Source organism: Protopterus annectens, chromosome 2.part0, assembly GCF_019279795.1.
Source record: "Protopterus annectens isolate FY-2018-M chromosome 2.part0, PAN1.0, whole genome shotgun sequence".
In the NCBI taxonomy this organism is placed as follows: Eukaryota; Metazoa; Chordata; order Ceratodontiformes; family Protopteridae; genus Protopterus; species Protopterus annectens.
This window is the reverse complement of record NC_056728.1, coordinates 562,877,684-562,904,593: the sequence shown is the minus strand read 5'-3', so window position 1 is coordinate 562,904,593 and position 26,910 is coordinate 562,877,684. Positions and strand designations below refer to the sequence as shown.

The 26,910-nt window shown below is 37.0% G+C and overlaps 1 protein-coding gene across 1 annotated transcript in view; it reads left to right on the top strand.

The window, feature by feature from the left end:
• Positions 1–26,910, top strand: part of PIGG (phosphatidylinositol glycan anchor biosynthesis class G) — a 2,654,828-nt gene that overhangs the window by 573,781 nt on the left and 2,054,137 nt on the right. Inside the window, exon 5 of the mRNA XM_044060932.1 lies at positions 21,951–22,092. Within this exon, the coding sequence (XP_043916867.1) occupies positions 21,951–22,092 (142 nt within the window). The remainder of the gene's footprint in view (positions 1–21,950; positions 22,093–26,910) is intronic.

Genomic DNA, 26,910 nt, shown 5'->3' with positions numbered 1-26,910 from the left:
CTGCCACAGTTTTGTCAGAATCAACTCCTTTTGCTGGTAAGATTGAATTTTTAATATTAAAGGTCTAGGTTGATTTCTGATAGCCACATTTGGAGCATATACATGATGTTCCCTTTCAGTTAACAGTTCCTGTGTTGTGGATTACCAGTCCAGTTGCTTATTTGTGCTTTCATAACATTTATATAGTCTGTTCCTTCCAGCTTCTCGGGTACAGCAGAAAATTTCATGATTTACTTATGTGCTCTGTCTTGTAATTCTTTTATTTTTTGAAACATCTGTTCTTGTGCAGTCCCATATCCAGCCAGCATATTCTTTTTTCATTTTGACTTATGAATGTTGCAGTTTTATCACCAGCCTTGTATTATTTGAGTTTATATACTCCATCTGTGTTTCATTTATTTTAGTCAGGTCTTTGTGGAGTTGCTTTATACTTTTCTCAAGGTTACTGGAAATAATGTCTGAGTCTTGCACTGCTTTTTTCTGAACAGCAATAGTACTTTTCCTAGTCAGTGTTTTTTCATTGATTGGAAATCCCAGCTGAGACCCATAGCGTTGAACAATACAGATTATATGATTTTTATGAAAATAATTCAGAAGAGAATGGAAAGTAAAATGGAAAGTGTTATGGAGGGTTAGTAATTCTTATTCATAGTAAGGGAAATTGCGGCTGATGATATAAACAGTATAAACAATACTGATGAGACTAGTCCAAGATCACAGCAGGAGATTTAAATTAATATTTTGATGCAATACAGTATGAACATTTGTGGACAATTATGAAAAAGTATAACAGTAATAAGAAAATTAAGAATGTATGTTGTTTTGCATGTAATAAAAATAAAGTAAGAATTTAAGTGAATGGATGTTTAAACAAGGAAATAGATATCAAGAATAACATACGAGTAGTATATTATTTGCATTAGTTATGAATGTATTAGAGATGTAAATTTGCACACTACTTATATTACTAATGAATGTATAAAAATTCCAGTCATGTTTACTTTTGCAGATGATGCTATATTGATTAAAAGAAGCAAAGTCTGGATGAAAGAAGTTATATGTTGCATACATGAATATTTAAATATAATAGGCATGACTTTAAATAAAGAAAAAAGTAAAGGACTGGGTGATAAAGTGAAGATAGGAGGAGTATATTTCTCAATGAAAGAAATCTGTGTGTTAGGAATACGATTTGGGAGTAAAAATGTAAGTGAGGAACAATAGAATAGGATAGTAGTTGAAATAAAGCAGCTTTGCTGTTTTTAGAAAGCAAACAATCTATTTTTTAATAAAAAGGTTTATTCGATTTATTTGGTTATACTGGGAAGGATCATGTGTAGCTAGTATCTACATGTTGCCAATTATCTATGAAAAAGAAATACTAGAAGTATTTTTTTTCTTTTATAGGGTGTTCAATACTGAACCCAGTAAAGAGAATAGGCTTACACATGGACAAGGAAGATGGAGGTTTAGCATTAATAAATCCAACTGTTTAAGCCACTGGTTTGAATTTGTATAAAGTTCTGTTTCAGATAAATGATAAAAATTAAAAAAGTTAGCAATAAATTTAGCAAAGTACAAATATAACCAACATTGAGATGAGTTAATTTTTTTCAAAAGAGGAAAAGCATGTTTAAATGAAGAAATGAGATGTTATCAAGAAAAATTATTTTATAGAAAATACTAATTGAAATAGAAGATGACAGGAAAGTATGGTATAAAAATACCATGATAAAATATTATTATGTTAATCCTTCAGTTGAGCTGACAAATGAAAAAGTTAAACCTATAAAAGTACAAAAAGCATGGTTTAGTAAGTAAGTAGAATGTCAATATTTTTATGGAGATTGGCGAGGAATAAATTACCAGTAAAGGGAAATATTCCATGTAAAAAAAAATCAGTGAAATACTTTGCATATATACTGTGGAAAAGAAACTACACAATGTTTTTACAATGTTTAATTGTTGCAAAATTGTGTGAAAATTGTGTAAAGAAAATTTATTTGAAAAAAAGGAGGTAAATGAAATAAATATGGATATTATAGCCATAAAAATAAGTAACATGTTAGTAAACTAGATAAAAAGAGTATTTTATGTTGTGTGAACCATTTTGAATGAAAGGCTAAATGAAATCATGTTTAATGGTAAATGGAGACTGGCAGTAATTTTAAGAAAAATTAGATGGTGGTTGTGGAAAAAGGATTGGGTATCTAATGTATATAAAATGAAGACAGAAATTTAACATAATGAAAAGCAAGATATCTATGATTGTATGACAATAATGGAAAGAAATGAGAATGTGTACACTGTATAAATTTGTAAATATGTAAGTATTAAATAATATTGTGCATAATGTTTTTTCTTTTAAATAAAGAACCCGTATTCTTTTGGATAAGTGCCATGTGATCCTTTACATCCATCTAAGCTACCACCAACTTAAACAGATGGAGCCATTGTTTAACATCTCATCCAAAAGAGAGAAGCAGTCTCTGTATACTGCATTGCAATACTGCACTGCAGTGTTAGCAATCCATCTAGGAGTAGAACCCACAGCCTTCAGCAACAAAGGTGAGGGTGGTACCCATTGCACCAGTGACACTGACTAAGTTAACGAGGGACAGGGAATAAGTATGATCAGAATCAGTGATGTTTTGTAAAATAAGAGGCTTAATTAAGATAACAGGTTTTGCAGCAGCATGCATCTTCTGAACATTTGAATAACATCTGTCATAACCAAATTATCACTCAACCAACCATACAGTGCTGCTTCTACTCAGGGCAGCAAATAGATTTCTGAATTAAGCTTCATAATCAACAGTTGTGCTAGTCCCATCAATAACGATTAAGATGTACATTTCTGTATCGTGCATAAACTGTAAATATACTTCTAGACTGTTTTCTTATCCTTATACAATTTACTGGTGTTAATATGTACTTCAGACTTGTAATAAATGAGCCCACTGTTTCTCTTATTACACCCATTTCTCATAAAATGCATCCATCTCAAGTCTTAAAAATCAAGTTTTAAAGTTGCTGTACTTAGTCAACTATGAATATGATCTCAAATAGACTGCAGCAAGCACTCGGTATTCGAATATAGTAATTTCAGAACTCCAACAAGTAAATTATACCTATCACAAAACATGACATATTGTGTCTATTTCATACCTGTATTGTCACAAAACCATTAGCAGTAAAACTAAAATCAGTGACTTCCAAAAATACTTATAATTGCTGTGTATCATTCCCTGACAGGAACAGAATCAGCGTACTTAATTATTTTAGCAGGGCTCGTCAAGTGTTCATTCAAATAGTATGCTCAGTATTTAGAACTTTCTAACACTGATTCTTCAACTCAGCAATACAATTTCAAATAAAAACATGTAATTTACATTCTACTCATTTGTTTTCAGTAAGAGCCAGTTGCCTCTCATATTAATCAACCCCACTCTGATGCCATTTAAGTGTAACTTACTTTTAACATTAATTATTTACATGCATGTCCAAGTTATAGACATTGCCTAAAAGCCCCCTGCCATCTTAATGACAGTAACATATTGATGACATGCAATTCTAGAACATTAAAAATAAGCATACATACTGCATTGTCTGTTTGCAATTCAAACATTTGAAAACACTGACAAAGTTTAGTCACATAAAACTAAAGGGGTAGTATATAATCCTAGATAGAAATTAACTTCTAAGGAACTAACTTCAAAACAATGACATTTTAAATGTAAATAATGCTACAGTTAGATTTTTCTAATGTTGTGCTAAGCAGAAAACAGTTGCTGCTTCACATTAGTCTTTACAGCCGTTAAGTCCATTAAAGCACAACTTACTCTATTCTCATTGCTGCACATATTATTAAACTCTGGGTATTAACCTAGTAGTCCTGTACGTTCCTGGTGATGTATAAATACAGTATGTGCAGTTCTGTTCTTTGAAAAATTCTGTTAACACTTTTACAATTGTGTGTGTACAGTTCAAACAATTGGAAAATACAGGCTTAGTTTTGTCAGTCAAGATTAGAATAGCATGTAGTTACAACAATGATACTGCAAGTTCAGCAGCAGTATTTCAAATACCATTTTATCATCAATTCTGTTGATTTTCTTTCCTTAGATGCCAGTTGTGCTTTAACCATTTCCCAAAAGTATGCCCATTAAAACATGCCTAACCTTCTCTGTTATTTGCAGTGTGTGCCATTAAATTGCAAGCATTAATCTAGTAGTGCTGTACCTTGTTAATGACATTTACCAAGTCAGTGGCATGCAATTTTAGAACTTCCGAAGTACCATAATATTGAAATAAAATATATACATTTACAGTAACTTGTGTTTGCAGTCAAAACAATGGGAAATGTAGACACAGTTTTATTATGTAAAATTAAAGGAATGGCTTACAATCTTAGCCAGTGGTTAACTCTCCAAAGGAACTGGCTTGGAGAAAATGATAATTTAAATATTAATATTGACATAGGTTCATAGGTTGGTACTAGGCTATCAGCCCTAGGGCCTATACAAGTCTAGCCATAACAATTCCCTGGCTATTTCTTCCCACATTATTTACTTTCCTGGACCCCTGTCTAGCAGGGCGACTGACGTGATCCCTGGGGTGAATTTCCTTTCTCCCATCCAGTCGTCAAGGTTCCTCTTGAAGAGGTCCAAAGAGGCACTCTGCTTGACATGTATGGGCAATCTATTCCAGAGTCTGGGGAGTCTCTGGGTCAGGAACCTATCCCTCCAGCATGTTTTGTTTATTGTGATGACAAGATTTAGATCCCTGGAGCATGTAGCTCTGAGGGATTGGGATTTCTTTAAGTGTAGCATGTCCAACAGCTCTGGGTTTGACATGGCCTTGTATGTTAAGCAGAGATCGCCTCTGAGTAGACGATATGCGACAGAGTATAGCTGGAGTTTTTTAAGGCGGTCAGCGTAGAGCATCTGCTTTAGGCCTGTGATTCTTTTAGTGAGGTATTTCTGAGGCCTTTCCAGTTGTTGCAGATGTCTTGAGAGGTACATACCAAATGGGGCGTTGTATTCTATAATGGGTCTAATGAGGGATGAGTACAGTGGGACAATGACCTCCTTTTTTCTGGATGAAAAGCCCTTCGTGATGAGGTGTGCCACATAGAAGGATTTCCTGACTGTTGTGGCGATGTGGTTATCGAAGGTGAGACCACTGTCCATATTTAGATTTTACTGGTTTTATTATCTTTAAATAACAGTTGCTGTTCCACACTAACCTTTTCTAGGCATGAAGTCATTAAAGTATGACTATCACTGTTATTTACAGAAAATGTAATCAGTCTCATTTCACTGAGTAATCATATATACAATTTAATGGCACTTAGATTCATCAACCTGCAGTTTTATAATTGCAGAAAAAAAAAAGAGTACTATATTTAAAAAAATGAATTTGTTTACAGTTGTGTCTGCCTGTGATTTAAAGCAATTTTGCTTCATAAATTTAAAAAAGCAAAGTGTGGTTCTAACCAAATTATACTTATTCAAGAGACAAGGGGCCTGATTCATGAACACCTGCACTAAGTGTATACAATATATATTAAAGAACCTCCCTACCACATTTTTTTTGCTGTCTGTTCACTTAGAATGATTATGTTCATGAATCAAGTCCATGATCTTTAAACATATTAAAATCACAGACATTTCCAGTAACATCAAGATGGTGTTATTTTCTAGAGGATCTACCTAGTTAAGTATAATTTGTAATTATGAAAGATATTTACAGCAGTAAATATATTTCCATTAGTAGTTTAATTCTTTACTCATGCCACAAATGTAGTGTGAAATACATAATCATTTCAACATGAGACATGGTAAAAACAAATGCATTTGTTGCGTCCTGTTTTGCATCAACCATCAAGGCCTTTTCAGAGCATTTATTTTTTTTAATTTGTTAACCAAGATAAAATGCTGATCATAGTGACTGATTTCAGTCCTAGTCGGGGAAAGCATTAAAGTTTGATGAATATAGAGATATATTGCAAGAGGGCGGCCACGGTGTTTTAGCGGTTAGCGTTGCCATCTCACAGCAAGAGGTTCTCTGGTTCGATTCTCGGCTGGGATGCCTTCTGTGCGGAGTCTGCATGTCCTCCCTGTGGTCGCGTGAGTTTCCTCCGGGTGCTCCGGTTTCCTCCCACATCCCAAAGACATGCTGTAGGTGGATTGGACACTCTAAATTGGCCATAGGCATGAGTGCGTGTGTGTGTGCCTTCTGTGGAAGGTTGGGCGCCGGGCTGGCAACTCGACACTGTAAAACTCCACTGCTAATCATGAGCGGACAGGTGATCCGCTGTGGTGACCCCTAACTGGGAAAAGCCAAAAGAAGAAGAAGAGAAATATTGCAAGAAGGAAAGTATGTATAATTGTAAAATTGTTGAGGTTATATAGGAATTATGTTTAGTAAAAGAAATAAACACATGTAAATGCAGTTTCTGCAGTCACAGAGACAGGTGAGCAGGTTTACAAAACATATACTGCATTGTTTCATACAGTTAAAGACATATATATATATATATATATATATATATCTATATATATATATATATATATTAACAGATGGTTATATGGATACCTGAGATTGTTTACAGTACAAAAATAGTTTGAATTTTTTAGCAGCATAATATTAATGACATGAGTTTTAAGTATGGAGGGGTTAAAGCAGAGGGAATGGGGAATATGTCAGTGATTAGTAGTTTATGGTTTGAGTAGGGTATGTAATTTGAGATATTACAGAGGCATTTTTGCCATTTTCAGGACATGCATTTTCAGCTGGGAATTAGATTTTGGATAAGTGGATAGATCTGTAAGTGAGGCTGATATGGATTCACAAATTTTGGAACCTGGTACAGACAAGCAGTGATTTATGCACTGGAGTTTAGTTTGAGGAGTCTGTAATGAGGGTGCAGAATGGTCAAGGTTTTGATGTATATTACCATAAAAGTTACCATACCAAACTGGCAAAGAGTAAACTGTTTAATCATTTTGTCTACAGTCTTGTATAAAACTTTACCTTTTCAAAGTAAAGACCTCCAGCCAAGGTGCAGACAAATCCTCTCCCATGTCCATCCTGTTTGTAGTGTTCTTCCCATTCCTATTCTAAATTCACTGAAGTTATAAAGTACCCCAAGTCTGTGGGACTCCTGCGGTCTGTCTTAACTAATCTGTTCAACTAGACAACTGGAAGGGAACTCTCAATTTAGCTATTGTCTGTTCTGCACTGGTGAATAACAACATTACCTACTTTTCTGTCACTAACATTTTTTAGTGATCTGTATGAACTACATTCATTGTTGCAACATAACTTCAGAATGTTCATTATATGTATGTGTGTGTGAGAGAATAAAACTTATGTATGTGTATATAACACATGTTCAAAGATGGCAGCAGTTGGCTGCCTACAGAAGATTTGTTTGGATATCACTGTGTTATCCAGTTCTGTCAGTATTCCGAATGTGGATTTTTATTTACAATTCCTCAGTGCTCTGATAGTTGTCCAAAAGCTTATTATAGTTCAAATGCTCGCAGAGTATTTGCATTTTGGTGTGTTGCTAGCAATTTATTACACTGTTATATTATATGGAACATATAGATATAAATGTGATGACCTAAACACTGTAACAAAAAGGTCACAGGGCTTACTGAATGCTAACTCTGACACTGTCTACATGTTCAGCACTAGATGCCATTGTTTTAGTGGTAGAGTAGATTCTTTACTAAAATTTCAGCATTTCTACCACATTGTTGCAGTCCTCCTTGCAAACGTTTGCTTGGTCCCTTGACTTACTGGTTACTGTGCCTGAACTTTGGACTTTTTTAATCACTTTTTCCTCCACTGCTTCATCCTACATCCTTCTACCCAGTGCCCCATATCCATCACCTGGTATACCTACTTCTCCATCCTCCAAACTTTCTTCAATATATCTGTCACCAGAGTGGAACCTAAGGGTGTCCTGAGGGTCTTGCCATTGTGTACATTCCGGGGGTATTTTCACTTGTATGGATTACACTGTTGCTCCCCCTACCATCAGTGGTGTCCATTGTTACTTCCAAGGGGTGAGCATGCAGTGAGGACATGCAGGGTATCTCCCCACCTCAGCAGCAGCTTAGCCATATTCACCACACTTTCCCTTTTTTGGACCACGCCCTTCATCTTGACATTCCCAGTCTCCACCAGGGATCATCACAGGAAATGCCCGTATAACTGAGGCATGGCATGAGACACTCCCATCCATTCCTACCACTCCATCCATAGCCCAAGCTGCTTATTAAATATGGGTTGGTTGTGCTGTAGTCAGGGCTTTATCCTTCTGCACCACCAGAGCGACTTGACTTCAGATATTACACCTGTGTGATCCTCATTGAGATGTTGTGATTGAGTATTATTTGTTTGTGACTATAACCAGGTATGAATATTAGTTATACGAGGAGGATTATTGGTGTATGAATGCTGGATGAGAGATCATTGGATTGGATCCTTGATGTTTACAGAGTCCTGTTTTTCAATAGCTTTTCACTTATACCATGTGCTTCAAGAATTCCCTAAATAGCCTTATGACTAACACTGTCAAAGGCCTTTGCAAAATCACATGTTACTACTCTTGCTTTTTCATTTATTTCCATTATCATATTTATAACTTCTTTAACCATTATTAATATCTGTTTTACTTTAATACCTTTAACTCCATTCACTCCGTCACCTAATACTTCAGCCAGTACCCTTGGCATCCCCTCTTGCATAATTCTCTTTAAAAAATTGCAGTCATTATTCCCTAATGCTTTTGGTTTCTAGTTTTTATCTTTTTTCTTATCTTTCTAACATATACATTTTATAACTCCTTCACAAATTTCATTTTTCTATATCCCGTTCATTATTCACTCATTTATAACATTACAAAATCATATTCTTTCATCGTAGTTCATCTCCTTATAAAATATATATCCTAAGTCATCAAAACCTGTTGCTGATTCTTCTCTTCCTTCCCTTATTGCTTCATGCAATTCTTCCTTGCCGACTTCCTTTCCAAACTTCCATTCTTCCTGTTATATATTTTATGTTTTTATATATCTCATAAACAATATTTTCTGCAATTCACAGAATTTTCCTGTCTGATCATCAAATTGTTTAACAGCTTCTGCAAGCATTTAAGCTCTTAGCTGAATTCATGCTGCAATCCTGTTGCCAGTGCATACCCTTAAAACTGGCATGCGCTGGAAAAACTTTCTTCCAGACCCTCTTTAGTCCTCTCATTTGATAATTCCATAGCTGTACTGACTCTTACTTCTTCATCAATCATATGCTTCATTAAATCACATCATCTTGCCACATCTTCATTTTCTGGTTCACTAAACCCATCAATATTTGCATTGGTGATCCTCCTCCTCCTACCTTTTTTACCACAATCTCGTCACCATCAGCAGCGCTAATATTATTCATGTTCTCCTGCTACAGTTCGCTCTCAGAATTGCTAGCTTTCTGCTCCTCCATCTGTTATCATTTATTGCATCACAGGATTCCAGACAGCAAAATCGCTGTAGTAGGAGTATTGTACTACCCAGGAGCAAAAAACAGCAGGGAGAACTTTCATGTTGCCCTCACAAATTTGTCCTAATAGTATAAGTACTTTATTGGGTCCCCCAAAAAAGAAGCCACTAGCTTTTTGGGACTAACCCAATCAACAAAGGATAAATAAGTAAAATCTTCTACTGTTCAGACAGATTTTCCTTCAAGCCTTGAATCTACTTAAACGTAACAAAGGTAAGTGTGCAGAGTTAATACAAAATCAGTTTCTGAGGAAGAACTTTGCATAGTATTATAAAATGTTCCAAAAGAGAAATCTCCAGGTACAATTAAATTTCTGCTGAAAATATATACCTATACTACAGCAGATTTCAGGGAAAGCTTTTTCTCTTTCATGGGGGGAAGTTCATACATTTGTTGCTATAAACATTGACAGTACCTTAATTTGATGGAAGCACTATTGTAAAAGTAAAATCACAAAGAAGCTGGCAGGTAAAGTAGAAGACTAAAGCTCTGGCTTGTTAATGAGATACTTTCAGTTCCAGGGGTTGAAGGTTTGAATCTTTCCAACTGTATTTGCCTACTGTGTGACTTTGAGCAAGTCACTTAACCAAACACGGCTTCAAGGCAAGTGGGAATTTGGGTTACGGTCCTTAATGGTGTGCTGGACTGCATGCCTAATAACCATATATGAACTTGTGAACTTCTTGTCTGTCTTAAAGTCTTATATGAGGTCTTTGTTTCAATTTTAGCAAAAGATGATTACGTAAACTTAATTTCTAATGATCACTGTCAGTTTATTCCCAAGTACACAAAATTAAGGTGATATTAAAATACTTCTAGGAGAAATGTTCTATGATCAGTATTTCATATTATTTCTTGGTTTAAAGGTGGTCTTGATATATGTATTTCTTGGTGAAAAGTGCTTTGAAATTCAGTATTCTGTATTATTTTTGGTCTGGATGCTGAGAAGGCATTTGCCATTGAGCTGGGCAGTTCGTATAAAAACTTTATTTTTTTATCTTTTTAAAAGCCCTTATCTGAAGTATTTTCAGTGTTTCTGGTAAAAACTAAATCTAAAGTAAAGCTTGCTGGTAAAATCTATGTAGTGAGTAGAATGCCGTTGTTATAGTCATAAATAAATAACATTAAGAATTTACCTTGCATGCCTTCAGTCAGGAACAGCACTTCATGATGTGCAAACAGAAATTTTATTCTTATAGCGCTGGGAGACAATCTTCATAGCCGTTGATGAATCAGTCTCTCTGAAGAGAGACAAACTACATAATTTATACATTTTTCTTATCAAACCTGGTCATGCACGTTTATTAGGTTCCAATGACTCTGGCTAATAGAAAACTTCGCAAATGTCCTCATCCCTTGTGATTTTCACCTCGGACTTCACGTGAACACCTTTCTATACATGATCCACCTGCTTTCAAGGGGTCTTGTGTCTGACCTTGGATGTTTCAAACCTTCCCTATTAACAACGCACTCCTTGTCTGGAGGAGTCAGGCTAACAAATTCCTTTTGCAGTAACTAACATGCCCCGACTTTATGCAACACTTACTCTTCTGTTATTACATATTAAAAGAATGCAGTTAAGACACAGTAATAACTTTAGCATATGAAGCTGTGTTTTTCCTAGCCCTGCATACAAATTTTATTTGCTTTTTAACAATCATATTATAGCATTCTTAATGAACTGAAATTAATAAACATTTTAATAAGCTGATCTTGTCCCATAACAGTTTCCTCCCTCTGACACTATCACTGTCATACCATACATGTAGTTATATTTTTATTTTTCTTAACTTGATAAAATATGCCTCTGCATCATAATAGTCATCTTCTGTTATACTATATTTGTCATTGATTGGTACATGCAGTGGCATTTAATGTGCAGGTGAGGTTAAACATCTTGTAATCACAGCCTTTAGTCTAGAAAATACCAAAATGATCACAAATATAAAAAGTACAATAACATTACCCTGGATTATGCTAGTTCCCAAGTTACCAAAAATACTGCCCAACCATTCAAAAAGTGTCCATTATTTTGATGTGCTGCCCAAATCCTTGGCCCTTTGTTCCATGAAATTTGCCAGTTTTTCTTGTTCATCATGATAGTCACTAATATATGAACAGCAATGACCCCCCCCCCCCTTTTGGAGCAAGCATTATCTCAAGTGCCATTTGATTTTGCAACACTACAGTTCGCATTTCAGTCATTTCTCGATTTGCCATCCTGATGTGATGTGAAGTTTCGTTGACCACCTCCTGTAGAATTTGAGTAAGCACGGTGATTTTAAGCATTGTCCTTCACACTCCAAACCCAGGATTAAAAATTGAAAATACTTGCTCTGCACAGTGGATTGCTCGCTTATTTCTCAGTCTACCTGCTGGTGGGCGTTCAAAGTGTTGAGGAGTAATATAGCCTACAATGCAACATCCAGACCAGTTTGCCGGCAACCAGGGGTAGGCACGATCACCACAGATGTAGTAACGGTCACTTATCATGCCCATGCCACGCCCCCAGTCATAGCTTTTTAAGTGAAAGAGTCTAACACACTGCTGTCATTACATTTGCTTTTTCCTACTGGTACAGTCCCATTTCTGGCATAACATATGTGTCCATGATGTGTGGTCGCAAGTTGAAGAGACACAACCTTTGAAAAATCAGTTACATTACTCCAGGTTAAGCTGATGTCATTAAGGTCATTTTCAAATTATGCCTGTGATGCAGGGATGGGAGTCATAGGAATCCCTGCCTTAGAATGATGAGGTATATGCAAACATATCCAGCAGTTTGTTTTGTTTAGATTTTTGGCATATTGCCAAAGTACCAGCAAGAAACTGTTTTCTCTTGACCAGTTTATAGAAAGAAACAGCAGCAGAAGCAAAGCAAAAGTACCTGTTGTTACTGGAATCATCATGGACTGCTACTGAACTTAGCCTTCTCACTGGGCAGATGATTTATCTGTCGCATCTCAATCTCCCTCTGTTGGCTGCAATGATTCGTCTGGGGTCCCCACACGACAGGGCTTCTTGCAATGAGATCAATGCATCCACGTTGGTAGTCCTGCACAATGAACTGCAGTCAAAGTGGTTAGCAGGACCTAAAAAGGACCCTTCCACCTCAGGCTGAAGCTGTTTTTCTTTTGGAAAATTTTCACGTACACCCACTCACCCGGTTGTAGTTGATGACAGGGCTGGTCAGGCAGCTTTGGTAAGACTGCTCTTATTGTTCGATGATATTGCTGCAAAATAGTAAGGAGTTTCCTACAAAAAGAAATCATAGCATCATCTGACAAAGTTAAATTGTCATTTCCCACAGGTGTGGTAGCTGGAAGGGCCATGGGGTCTCCCCATTAATATTTCATGCGGACATAATTTCTTGGTGGCATTCAATGAGGCCCTCATAGTCATTAATGCTAAGGGGAGGGCTTCGGGCCACTTTAAGTGGATTTCAGCACAAATCTTTGAAATTTTATTTTTAAGGGTCCTGTTTACCCTTTCCACTAATCCAGATGACTGGAGATGGTTGGGACAGCTCAGACTCAACTTAGTATTAAAAATTTTAGATAGTTCTTTAAACAATGCATTATTAAAATGTGTTCCCTGGTCACTGTTGACAATGCTTGGTATATCAAATCTCGGTATATAATTATACAAAAATTTCTTTACCACTGTGACTGCATCAGCTTTGCGACATGGGTAAGCTTCCATCCATGCTAAGAAGATACACACTACCACCAAAATGAATTGTAAATTATTAGTCTTAGGCATCTGTTATGAAATCCAGCTATAGGTTAACAAAAGGTCCCCAGGATGGAGGTAAACTACAGTTTTCTACATACTGAAGTATCAAAGAGGAGACATGAGTGGCATACCAACTTCAGGTAATTTGATTAAATAACGCTGTCTTACCTGTATGGGCCGGTAAATGATATGCCCTTACCAGGTAAGGTAGCAAAGAGGCAGGCGCCACCAGTCGGCCATCCGGATGTTGCCATATGCCGTCAGAGGCTTTTCTACATCTATCCTTGAGCCACCTCAGAATTTCTCCCTGTGATGCTTCATCTTGAAAGGCTGACAATATTTCAAAGTCAAACACATCATTACTGTTGTAGTTTGTTATCGTTAACATACACAGATTTTTGCAACAATTTACTACTGCTTGTTTAGCAGCTTGGTCTGCTAAATTGTTACCTTTTGTAACAATGTTCATACCTTTTTGATGTGCACAACATTTGATTACAGACATCCTCTTAGGTAGCAAAAGTGCATGTAACAATGATTTTATGTACCCCAAATTTTTAATTTGATATCCTAAAGAGGTCAAAACCCCTCTCTCTTTCCAAAGTTGCCCAAAATCATGTACCACCTCAAAAGCATAACGACTGTCTGTAAATATATTGGACACCTTGTCTTTGGCTAACTCACAGGCTTTTTGAAAAAACAGTAGCTTAGCTATTTGAGCAGAGTGAACACCCTCTAATCTTTGTTGCAACAATATTGTCTCTTTGGTGCAGACAGCTATTCCTGAGATCAGCTGCCCTGTTTGATTTCTTCCACAGAAGCCTTCCACAAACAAATTCAGGTCAGCATTGGGTGTAGGAGTGTCCTTTAAGTCCTTCCTAGGAAAAGGCAAATAGTTACACACACACACACACACACACACACACACACACACACACACACACACACACACACACTTCACCATCCTCAGTAGTAGGCAATGGAGATGCAGGATAGAACAGGACAGCAGATCAGAGAAACTGATGGAGCAGAAAGAAGTGTAAGTTCATATCTAGTTCGATGTGCAGTCGAGAGTGGTTGAATTTTCATTTTAAGCAAAAGAGATGATAGAGAATGAGGGACAGCTACTGTGAGATCATGCCCAAGCAGCAATGATTGTGCCAAATTAATTAGAATGGCAGCAGCAGTAACTGCCCTCAAACAGGGTGGAAACCTTTTGCGAAAGAATCAAGTGCTGTGCTGTAATAAGCTACTGGATGACAGCTGGCCCCATGTTTTTGTGCAAGTACTTCTTGAGAAAATCCATTTATTTCATGACAAAATAAAATAAAAGGTTTATTATAGTCTGGTAACCCTAAAGCTGGGGCATTAGCTAAAGCTTGTTTCAGATTTTGAAATGAATTTTCCTCTTCACTATTCCAAAGGAGAGGCTCTGGTGTATCCTGCTTTACAAGATTTATCAAAGGTTTGGCAATGTCTGCGTTGTTAGGGATCCACTGTCTGCAGTATTCTGTCATACCTAGGAAAGACCTAAGCTGTCGCTGAGTAGTTGGACGTTGGGCCTTACATTTTGCATCAATACGAGATGATAACATTTGCCTGCTACCCTTAGATACTAAATGACCAAGATAACGTACCTGAGGTGACCCAATTGTAGGTTTTCTCTAGACACTTTTTGTCCCTTTTCTGCAAGGATAGTTAGAAGATGCAAGGTATCCTGCTGACATTGCTGAAAGGAATTTGATGCTATTAGTAAATCATTTACGTTATTGTACTAACACAGACCTACCTGGAAATGTCACATTCTCCAAATCTTTTTTCAGAATTTGAGAAAGTAATGAAGGAGATTCAGTATATCCTTGTGACAACTGTGTCCAGGTATATCGTTGCCGCTGATAAGTAAAAACAAACAGAAACTGACTGTCAGGGTGAATTAGTATAGAAAAGAATGCTGAACATAAATCTGTTACAGAAAAGTAACTAGCTGCAGGTGGTATGCAACTCAGTATTGTTGCTGGATTTGGAACAAAAGAAAAAGTAGGCAGTACTGCATTATTTACAGTCCTTAAGTTTTGTACAAATCTGTAAGTATCCTTCTCTGGCTTTCTCAATGGAAAAAATAGGAGTATTGCAAGGGCTTTTAGCTAGCATTATTATTCCTTGCTGTATTAGAGACTGAATTACAGGTTTGATTCCCTGCTCTGCTTCCGGCATTAGTGGATATTGTGGAACTCTAGGGATAGGTTTTGATGGATTTAATTTTATTTTACTGGTTCTGCTGATTTCAGTATACCTACTTCATTTGCATGTTTAGCCCACATGTTGGCAGGTACCTGCTGTAATAACTCTCCGTCTGCCTGTATGCTTTCAACAGGCTGTTCCTCAGCTTCTGCTAAAACTGCCAATACTTCCCCCTCTGATTCTGTTGGAACATTTAGATACACCCCTTCTGGGGTACAGTAAATAGTACAACCCAGCTTGCATAACAAATCTCTTAGTAGCAGATTTACAGGTGCAGTAGTACTCAAAAGAAAATAATGCTTTTCTTCGATTGGACCTAAAGAAATGGGGATGGGTTCTGAAATAGGATACGTAACTGTAGTATTTGTTACTCCCACTGCCTTGACTTTATACTCTGAGACTGGTATTTGGCTATCTGAAGTAATTTTTAACACTGACCTAGGGCTCCAATGTCCACCAGAATGGGGTTTTCTTTGAATTTATTTTCATCTTAACGTAGGGCCCATTTTGATCTATTGGCAGTAGAGGGTTAAGATTTACTTCTGTGTTATTTCCTTGACCTAGTCAGTGTGGAGCTTCCTGCCTCCTTCCAATCTGAGGAGGTGGTGGAGGAAAAACTGCATTATTATAATTTGGTTAGCATTCAGTATGTTGGACTCTCTGCATTTGCCTGTGTGGGCATTCCCCTCTCCAATGTCCTGCTTCTCCACAATTGAAGCAAGATGTGTTAGATGAAGCCAGAGGGGCACTGCCAGCCCATTGTTGCCAACCAGCTGCACCTTGTTCCCCCCTACCAGCACTTTTGCTAAATCCAATAAGCAATTCCTCTACTCCTTCCTCTGCTTCTGCCTCGACCTCTTGGGTTTTCCAGTTGCCTGATTTGCAGTTAACAGCTTGTCCTCAGTATCCTTCCTTCGTTTTTCCTGATACTCTGCAGTGATTTGCAGCAGTTAATAAAGACACTAAGGCTTTTCCTTGCCAGTCTATGAGTACTTGCTTTATTTGATTTTGCACAGGGGCTTGGAGATCCTGCACAAAGGCTGCTGCAATAGCTAGCTTAGCTTGCTCTTCTGGGTCTGATATTCCTGAATGTCTAGCAAATACTGTTTTGAGGTGACGCAAGTAGTCTGCAGGGGCTTCCCCTTTATTTTGTTTGCATGCCTGTATTTTAGACCAGTCAGTCCTAACTTGACACACATCTGTAATTTTGTTTAACAATGCTGTTCGTTTATCTGTTAATGCATTCTCTGTGAGAGTGAAATCTGTTATCTCAGCCTTTTCCAGTAACTGCTTTCTTATTTCATCTGAAGTAACTACCCTCAGCAGTTGATTTAAAGTAGGATTGTAACATTATATTATAGTTTTTAATTTTTCTTTGAATTTTAATGGATCTTTTCTAATATTTGGAAAATTTTTAGACATGGTATGCAAATCAGCAGGGGTCCAAGGATGATTAACAAGTTCTCTATTGTTAGCCCCCAAAATTTCCCTGAGAGGTGCCAATAGATCCCCTCCAGAGGTTGTATTCTCCTCTTGTACCTTGTCATGTGAGTGTGTATGGTGAGATACAGGAGTGTCAGATACTAATGCCCCTGTTGGGGAAGTAGAAGCTATCTGAGAAGGATAGGAAGAAGAACCCCCCTCGACTGCAGATGCCTGTTCAGAAGATGAAGATTGAACAAGGGAACCAGTCGGAGATGTACTAGTATCACGCAAACTGGGTGTCCAATGGACAGTAGACCGAAAGGTAGGGATCTGAGAAACAACAGAGTCTTGTACAGGAGGTACCCGTACTGGTGCATATGGAGGGTGGGGGTGCAGTAGCTACTGGAGAATTATCATTCTCTTCAGAAGTTTCTGCTTTTTAGCCATCCTCAGTTTGTTCTAAACCTGTTAAGACAGGATAAAAGGGTCCCTTTTTACTGGTCTGTACTGTCTTTGTAACCTGTTTTACTTGTTGCAACAATTTCTTATTAACATCCTGCAGCCCTCATAATGCTGGCTCCTTTTCCCTTTTAAGTGCATCTCTGTACCAAGAATAAAATTCTGTCATTTATTCCCCACTTACCTTGCTTTTCTTTTTGTCCAAAATACCTTTTAATGTCAGCGATTTAGCTTTTTCATAAGTGCCATTTAATGGAAATACCCTACCAGCACAATTCTTAGTAAGCTGAAACCAGTCTTGCAGATATTTACAACTTTCCTTCCCATAGTTAAAATACATAAAATATGCAGGTGTTCCCTTTTCAGGGATTTGATCTTGCTTGCTTATCTTTGCTTCCATTTTTCTTATTTTATAGATAAGTAATAATAAAAATGTTAGGCTTACATTACAACTCCTGGATCCTTGCAGTTCCGAAGACAGGAAATAACTGTAGTAATCCACACAACATACAGGGAGAGAAGGGTAGGAAGTCTGTTGGTGTGCAGCAACAGAGGAGAGGTTTCAATCAGTCTTTTCCCACAGCACCCCCCTTGCTTTCGTCCCAGCGCAAGCTCAAAAGTTACAGCTCCAGCATTGCTGTCGGGAAGACAGAGTGGATAGGTACTGTGTCCAGAATTGACCACTCATTTGGACCCTCTAAGGGTACTTCCACACAATCACACTTTTAAGTCACAGCTTGCTTTTGGGCTCATGAATTTATTTTAACAACACATACCTCTAGATCCTATCATGCGGTAGACTCATGAATTTGTTTTAACAGTATGTAATCTGTGTCCCAGTCATGCTATGGGCTCATGAACTTGTTGTATAGTCTACGTCCCAATTATGCTGTGGGCTCATGAACTTGTTTTAACAGTTTACAGTCTACGTCCCAATCATGCGGTGGGCTCATGAACTTGTAACTTTTTCTTTTCTTTCTCTCATACATTCATACATTGACAGTATAAAACTTCTCTCATACTTCTTACCCTTCAATCCTTAGGGTACCGTCCTCGACACAAGGTACCTCCTTTTGTTACCTACATTTATTATACTCATTTGCTGTGGGGTCCTCCCACTATTACTTGTATACCTTACAAAACAACTCAGTCAAGCAAAAACACAGTCATGCACTTATTCTACAAACAGAGTCATGCACTTATTCCACATTTTACTAAAACTGTCTAAAAGAGAGAAAAAAGTCCACAAACCAACCCTTTTCCCTTACAAAACAATTTCCATGCCAAGGCTAGTATGTATGCACACCCCGAATAGCTGCACATCTGAGTCTCTGACTGTTCCATACAAAGCAGTGTAGATTTCACAGAAAATCTGTGATGTACCCTATTCCAGAACTGCCGTGCAGCAATACCAAAGTTCAGATCCAGAGAACGGCACCAAATTATTATAGTCATAAATAAATAACATTAAGAATTTACCTTATATGACTTCAGTCAGGAACAACACTTCAGGATGTGCGAACAGAAATTTTATTCTTACAGTGCTGGGAGACCATCTTCATAGCTGTTGATAATCAGTCTCTCTGAAGAGAAACAAACTACATCTTTTATACATTTTTCTTATCAAACCTGGTCATGCACTTTTATTATGTTACAATCACTCTGGCTAATAGAAAACTTTGCAAATGTCCTCATTCCTTGTCATTTTCGCCTCTGACTTCACGTGAACACCTTTCTATACATGTTCCACCTGCTTTCAAGGGGTCTTGTTTCTGATCTTGGATGTTTCAAACCTTCCCTAGCAACAACGCACTCCTAGCCTGGAGGAGTCAGGCTGACAAATTCATTTTGTAGTGACTAACATGCCTCGACTTTATGCAACACTTACTTTTCCCTTATTACATATTAAAAGAATGCAGTTAGGACACAGTAATAACTTTAGCTTATGAAGCTGTATTTTTCCCAGCACTGCATACAAATTATATTTGCTTTTTAACAGTCATATTATAGCATCCTTAATGAACTGAAATTAATATACATTTTAATAAGCTGATCTTGTCCCATAACACCGTGATTACTCTCCAGTATCGGGGGGTAAAAGACAAACTAATTAAGTGCTTCTATAGCACTAAATCCAATCTTAACAGAGCTGGAGGGGGTGCTTAACAACTGTTAAGATCAGGTCTCCCCCTAGGCACTAAGACCTGACAGTGCCAGGCAGCAAATGACAGTGGGAGGATTTAAACCAACTTTGATTCTGCTTGTTGTCTGTGCCCGTAATCTGTGCCTGACTTTCTTTTCCTGACATTAGATGTGTTAAGCTTTATGTTTGACAGCACTCCCTAAGTGCTTTATGGCTTTGAAAGCCGGCAAAACACTTTGCACTCTTTTCTTTTCTTCTTTAACTAGTACATGGAGCAGATTAAGCTCCATGCACTACATTACCCTCTGCAATGTAGTTTCAACATGTATGCCAGCGATTACCTATCAAGCAAATTTCTTGGCATCCGTGTCTCAAACACACAATAATGTGAAATTGATTGGAGACCTGATCATAATCTTCGATGTTATACACAAAAACAAACCAGAGCTCATTGGTACTTGGTTTAATGAAACACCACAGCAAAATTAACAGAACAACAAATAGAAAATAAAAACAAGTTTAATAAAGTATGTTTAACATCTTTGCTCACTAGTGCTTTTTCAAGATCACACAGATATTAAAGCATTCAGTTTTAAAATGCTTCTTGAAACTGAGCATATGGGTACAAACCAGCCAGTGTTGATTTGCAGAATGATGCATTGCTAAATACACAATTTCAAACCACTCACTATTGAACTACTTTGATGTTTGTCTTTAGGCTTTTCCTGGTTAGGGGTCGCCACAGCGGAACTCCGGTCCGCTAATGATTGGCAGTTAGATTTTCACAAACGCCGAGGTGCCAGCTCGACGTCCAACCTTCAACAAAGGCATGCCCATTTACGCATGTCTTTCGAATGCCCACCCAAATGTGGGGAGGACATGCAGACTCCACACAGAAGGCACTCCGCACACTTCAGCCGAGAATCAAACGGGAGAACCTCTTGCTGCGAGGCAACAACACTACTGTTACACCACCACGGATTACTCACTATTGAACTACTAAGTAATGTAATAGCAGTACTTAACTACAAAATGGCTTCTTAAAACCATACTGCAGTTAAAGCTTATGTCTAGAAACATGACCAGAATCAATAATAAAAATAAAATTATGTAATTTCTGAAGTTGTCACATTTAGTAAAAAAGAAGAGATAAAGCCATACCTAGAAAAATACATGCTTTTGATCCATTTTGCTCTTCAGAATCCTATAATAGTAATATAGTATCAAACTCAACATAAGCTTTCTTATCAGATAAAATAAAGGCACCCTGAAAATTAAATACACAACCTGCAGCTATTGTATATATGTGCCTGGCTAGATATTTTGTAATTTATGATATTTAACTTGTGCTTTGTGCTCTGCAGTGCTGTGTATGAAACCTGTAGTGATGAAGTGTTACTCTTGGCACCTGCAGTAAGCTTCTTTTTCTGTAGGTATCTTCCAAGTTTAATGCATCCTTCCTGCTTTCCTCCAGAGCACCTTTCTTCTTATTTTCAGAGCTGATGTTTGGCAGTGAAAATCATTCAGTTAATTGCATTTAGGGCAAAAAAATACATTTTTGTCTGTGAGGTTGTGAAGTTGAGTGGGGAAGTATGGCTGTTAGTTTAAAGTTGTCAAGAGCTTACAGTTTTCTAAGATGATCCAAAGTTTTAGGAATGCAATACTTTTAGTCCTTCAGTCTTCACTCAGTGCCTACAGAAATGGTTCTGATGTAGAAATTAAAAAAAAAAAAAAACACCGAAGTAAGATAACTGCAGGTGAGTGATATTTATTTCTGTTGCTGTGGATGCAGGTGTATGGTCTACTAAAACACATTTGGAGAATAGCGCTGTTTGTTCACAGATCTTTGATATTAACAATGATTTTTTTAATTGCTTAATTGGTTCTGCTTTCTATGTGATTTTGCAATTATTTTGTATTTTCATGGTTCACCAATTAACATTGCAAATTGAAAATAAACAGCTGTTGCAAAGATGAAGTCTTGGTATAAATTCAGTTGTTTGTTGTTCAGCCATCCCAGTGATTCCTTAGCAAGTTTCTTGACCCTTGCAAACATGTATCTGGCCCATGAACTGAGTTTGGATGCTGATTTTGCTGTGAAAACATTTTCTTCTGAAATGTGTGGGTAATGAGGCATACAGCAAACTTTTAAAGCAGTTCTGTATGTTTACCTCATTGTCGAATAATTTTTAAGGTACCAAAAACAAACAAAAAAAAAAGCGAATGGAAAAACAAAGCTGAAATGTAGTCAGAATGAAACTTAGGAAGTTGGATCATAGGTACTTTTTGATTTGTTTATGTGTAGTAAATAGCACCAGTGACAATGATAAATGCTTCATAATTCAGTATGGATGCTTTTAAACTTTTCCCCTGACAGGAAGAAGTGGCGGCTTCTTTGCCTAATTTATTAGTTATTTGTGGGGACCATGGAATGTCTGAAACAGGAAGCCATGGAGGGTCAACGGATTCAGAAGTGCGCACGCCATTGGTTCTTATAAGCAGTGCTTTCCCAAAGAAAGGTAAACATGAAAACAATGTTATTTTTACATAAATGCTTTTAACTGCTTTTTATAGCTGAAACACACAGTAAAGCAAACATTGTTTGTGATTTTTTTTTTTTAATTTATCTTCTTTTAGCTTTTTCCACTAGGTCTTTGCTGAAAATGGGTTCTGCCCAGTCAAACTGTCACATTCAACAAATAAAAGTCAAGTAAATAAATAAATGTATGACATTTGACATGCTAGAGTAAATATTTTTGATAGAACTAATTAGAGTGTGTCATTTTCACTGCGTGCCTCATTTGTGAAACCATGCAGGGGGTACCTATACTATGATGTATTTAGAATCCATGGAAACGAGGTGGTCACCCACACTTAGTTGCCACAAGCAGGATCACTTTTCATCTCATTGGTGACATAAAAATTTAAGCAGCAGTCTACCTTCTTAATTCTTACCTGTTGTAGGACCTGTACTTTATTATCCACTTAAAAAAAAATATGTGGTATCATTCTCCCCAATCTCCTCTTCGGTCAGACTGTCTCTTTTACTTGCACCTCATTATCTGTTTGTTAATCCTGGACTCAACTGTAGTTGTGCATCCCCCTGTATTTCATCATAATCTTGAGACTTCTACCTTCTGCCTGCCTGGCCTTAAAATATTTGTCAACTTAGTTTGGCTTAGTAGAAAGATGAATATTTTCAGTGTTTGACGAGAAATAGAATCACTTGACCTCCTCCCCATCTTTGACCATAGCGCAAGTACAGACTTACACTAAACAGGAGTGTTATTTTCAAATTGTAAGTATTCAGGGTGTCATAATTCTTGTCTAAGAAGGGCATGTATGGATTATACTTCTGTTAAAAATACACTTTCAAGCTTTACCTTTTAATATAATCTCTTCATGGGCTATCTCCAACTCTTTCTGGTGGAACACACAAATTCTTGTTAGCGTCACTTGGAGAATAACATATTTTGTCATCCCTCCTTATTTGTTCTCTTCTCCTTTCCAAAGTGGTGATTTTGGTTGGAAATCTTTAACCTTAATTGGTTAGAAAAGTAATATTCAATCAGCCAAGCAGTGTTTTTCAGAACTAGTTGTCACCTTTAATGATTAATTATCTTTCTGTTTATTAAATGATTGTATAATAAAGCATGCATTTGTATCTTAATACACTTGACTCTAAGTTGGATTAGTTAGAACGCTGATTCACCTTTAATAAGAGACAGCATTTGCCACTGAGCTCAGCATTTCTTGCAATGTGTGAGCACATCACTGTCTACCTATGAATTTACTAGGGCCATAATGAGGTGCTTTTATACAGGTCCCTATTTTCTGGCCTTCGTACACATCACACAACAGAACCATCCCTTGGCATAGTCTTTTACTTTTTGTTGTTGTTGTGTCTTTCAGCTTATCCCAGTTAGGGGTCGCCACAGCGGAACTCCGGTCCGCTAATGTTTGGTAGTGGATTTTTACGTGCCGAGTTACCAGCCCTGACGCACAACCTTCAACGAATGCACGGCCATTCACGCATGCCTCCACACAGAAGACGCTCTAGCTGAGAATCGAACGCAACAACGTCTTGCTGTGAGGCAACAACGCTACCGCAGCACCACTACCGCGGATTGGTATAGTCTTTTACTAGCAGCTCCAAATTATTTTTCAGATAGATTTATATTTAATTTATAACATGTTACTTAACTGACATAGGAATGATGATATGTCACAGTTAATTTGTTATGATTTAATCTAAACCCAGTTTAGCCCTGTTTTGTTGGATGCATTTACATTTATATTTTAGTTCTTTGTTTTAAGTGTTAAACTTCCTCATTGTTTATTAGTAATATCTTTCTTGCTTTTCTGTATTTTTTAATCTGGAGTTGTATACAGCCTCAGCAATTGGCTTTACAAAAACAGGATTTGCAAAGTTATTCAAATTGCATGCCCTGTGAAGGAGATCATTGCTGTAAAAGAAATGTCCTTTTTTTTTGAAGTACAATGATCTCAGAACTGATTATAAGTTGGGGCACAAGGAGCACAATCTTCTACATAGTACTGTTTGCCCCCTCCCAAAGGTTTTTCAGTTTCAATTTGAATGACATCTTGTGAAGTTACCAAAATGTTATTCTGTCAAAACAGTTTTAACAAACTTACGCATGTACACATTATCCAGATTCATGGGTATTCACTTCCAGACTTTAAAGTTCATTCTCACCTTTTTGATCTTTAAGTATATTCTAACCTTGTTCACCTTTTTGATCTTTAAGTATATTCTAACCTTGTTCACTCTTTCTCTCCTGCCATGTGCACACACATATGTATGCATCATGTGTGTGTGTGTGTGTGTGTGTGTGTGTGTGTGTGTGTGTGTGTGTCTTTGTCTGTGTGTGCATTGTAGCAAGGTGCACTCACTGAAGATATTCTCATTGATTCAGGTGCAGTTTATTTACAGTGCAAAATCAGTATAATGTTTGTGTTGAATAACAATTGAAAACTTGCTTACTTTCCATTTCTGTGTGTGTCTGTCAGTTTTTAAATCTCTTAATGAAGTGACAGAAATCCTTCTGTTCTTGGGTATGGCAGTTCTGGATAAATTGCCTCACACATTCATGATTAATTTCTTGGTACTTCTTCGCAATTATGCTCCTGGTATACCACTAGTAAATCCACAGGTAGGATCCTGGTTCTCTACAGGTAAATTGACAGGTATGCTGCTGGTATACCACTAGTAGGTCCACAGGCAGGCTTCTGATATTGGTAGAGCCACGATTATGCTCCTGACACTCTGTAGCTCATTCTAATTAGGACACCCTCAAGAATGTCCACACTCCATCTTGAAAAGTCCTGTTAAGTTGATCTGACACTGACATGCTCTATTTTGATGCCTTTACAGAAAGATTGCATGTTTCTGAATATACGAGTTTGCAGTTTGCAAGTACGAAATGTCATGGCATTTTTGAACTAATCCTTTGTGTGTAATTTCATTAATTTGGCTATTGCTAAATATACCTCACCTTCTTCTTTTAGTTTATGCTGATAACATGGTTTCATTCCATTCTAATCAGTCCATCCCAACACTACAATAAAAACTACAAACAGACATCCAGTCCCTCCTTCCCTGGGTTATCAATAATAACCTACTACTTAACTCTTCTAAAATGAAAACTTTTCAGTTTGGAACCAATGACAATCTCTGTGAAACCTCTGGTTCTTTAATAATCTTTGATTGCAACATACCAATCAAAAACATCTACTTCTTTAATATCTGAAAATTTAGCTAGACCTGTCTTTTAACTTCTAGCTCCATATAGACAATAAAAAGAAAAATATTAATTCCTTCTTGTTCTGCCCAGAAAAATCTCCCCTTTCTATCTCTTTTCACTAGAACAGTCATAGGCAAAGGCGTCTTGGACTCTCATCTGGAATATTGTCTCCCTGTGTTAGTTGCAAACTTTAAAGAAATACAACAGCCATTCAGTCCATTTCCAGTAAAGTCTGCAAATTCATAAGTTGCCTCACACATCCATGATTAGCTTCCTCTCATCAAGGAACGAACTCCACTGTAAAGCAACTAAAAGGCAAAATGACTGCCCATCAAACAAAAATTTGACCTCTTCATTATAGTTAACTCACAATTATTTAAATTTCTACATGATCATGCATTCTTACCCTTAATTGCTAAACTCACTTTCCTCCAGTCTCAGAAGACTAAACCCTCAGGACCTCTTCTTGACCCCCCCCCCCCATCCAAGCTTCATTACACAGAATATGTCTTCTGGGTTTCAGGCCCCAACCTTTGGGACTTTCTCCTCTGTCATCTTAAAGACACTATGTTCATCATTAGATCACTGCTCTAGTAGCCTAAGTTATGCGGTACATCATGTCAAGGATCAGACCTAGCTTCCAAAGCTTTAGGGCACCTTCCACATGCCCCAACAACTGTCTTTCATGAGGGAAGTATTGTAAAAATCAGCAAATAGGGTGCCCAAACTTCAGAATGTTCTTGTCAATGTAGAGTGTGCTTCTTTGTGGGCTAGCATTTTCCAAAAAAACAGGGCAGATAATTGGGATTACCTTCTACAAAATTAGTATTTCTGAAGGAAATTTTTAGTCAAAATGTTATTTTTGATCTAGTGTGGAAGTTTTTATTGATTGTCACTAAAATTATTACCTCAAAGTCTTATATGTTGACTTATTGTGCCATGACATGAATCCCTTGTAAATATTTGTATTTTGTGAAGAAAATAGCAAGTTTTACCTCACCCTTCCATGTTCTGACTTGGTCTTTTGGATATGAGGGTTGTCATTTAAAACACTTACCTCAAAACTTTGAATTCCTGTCAGAATAGTTATTGATTCAACTAAGCTGAAACTTTGAATTCCTGTCAGAATATTTTATTGTCTTGACTAAGCTCTGCTAATCACCTGTCAATTATCTTTTTAATTATTTTATTTATTGACATTTGAGTACTGGGAAAGTCTGACTGGATAGAAGCCCATTTTCAGTGGAAGCCTGGGGAGAAAAGTTCCAAATTATTACAAAACATTTTAAGAATAATAATTTTACAATCTTCAAAATAAAACAAAAACATCTGTTTAAATAATTATAACAAATTAGACATAATATAAAACACTGGTATATAAATATAAAACATTGGTTAAGAATTGATACAAGGTATATGTCGATAATTTAATATTCAGAGAAATTATAGGTAAGTTAGTAAAATAAAAAAAAACAGGAATTGCAATATGAAGTGAGGGAAAAACAAGCTTATGGTATATTCAGAGAGAAAATCAGTGAAGAGAATTAAATGGCAGTAAGGAAGTAAGTGAAG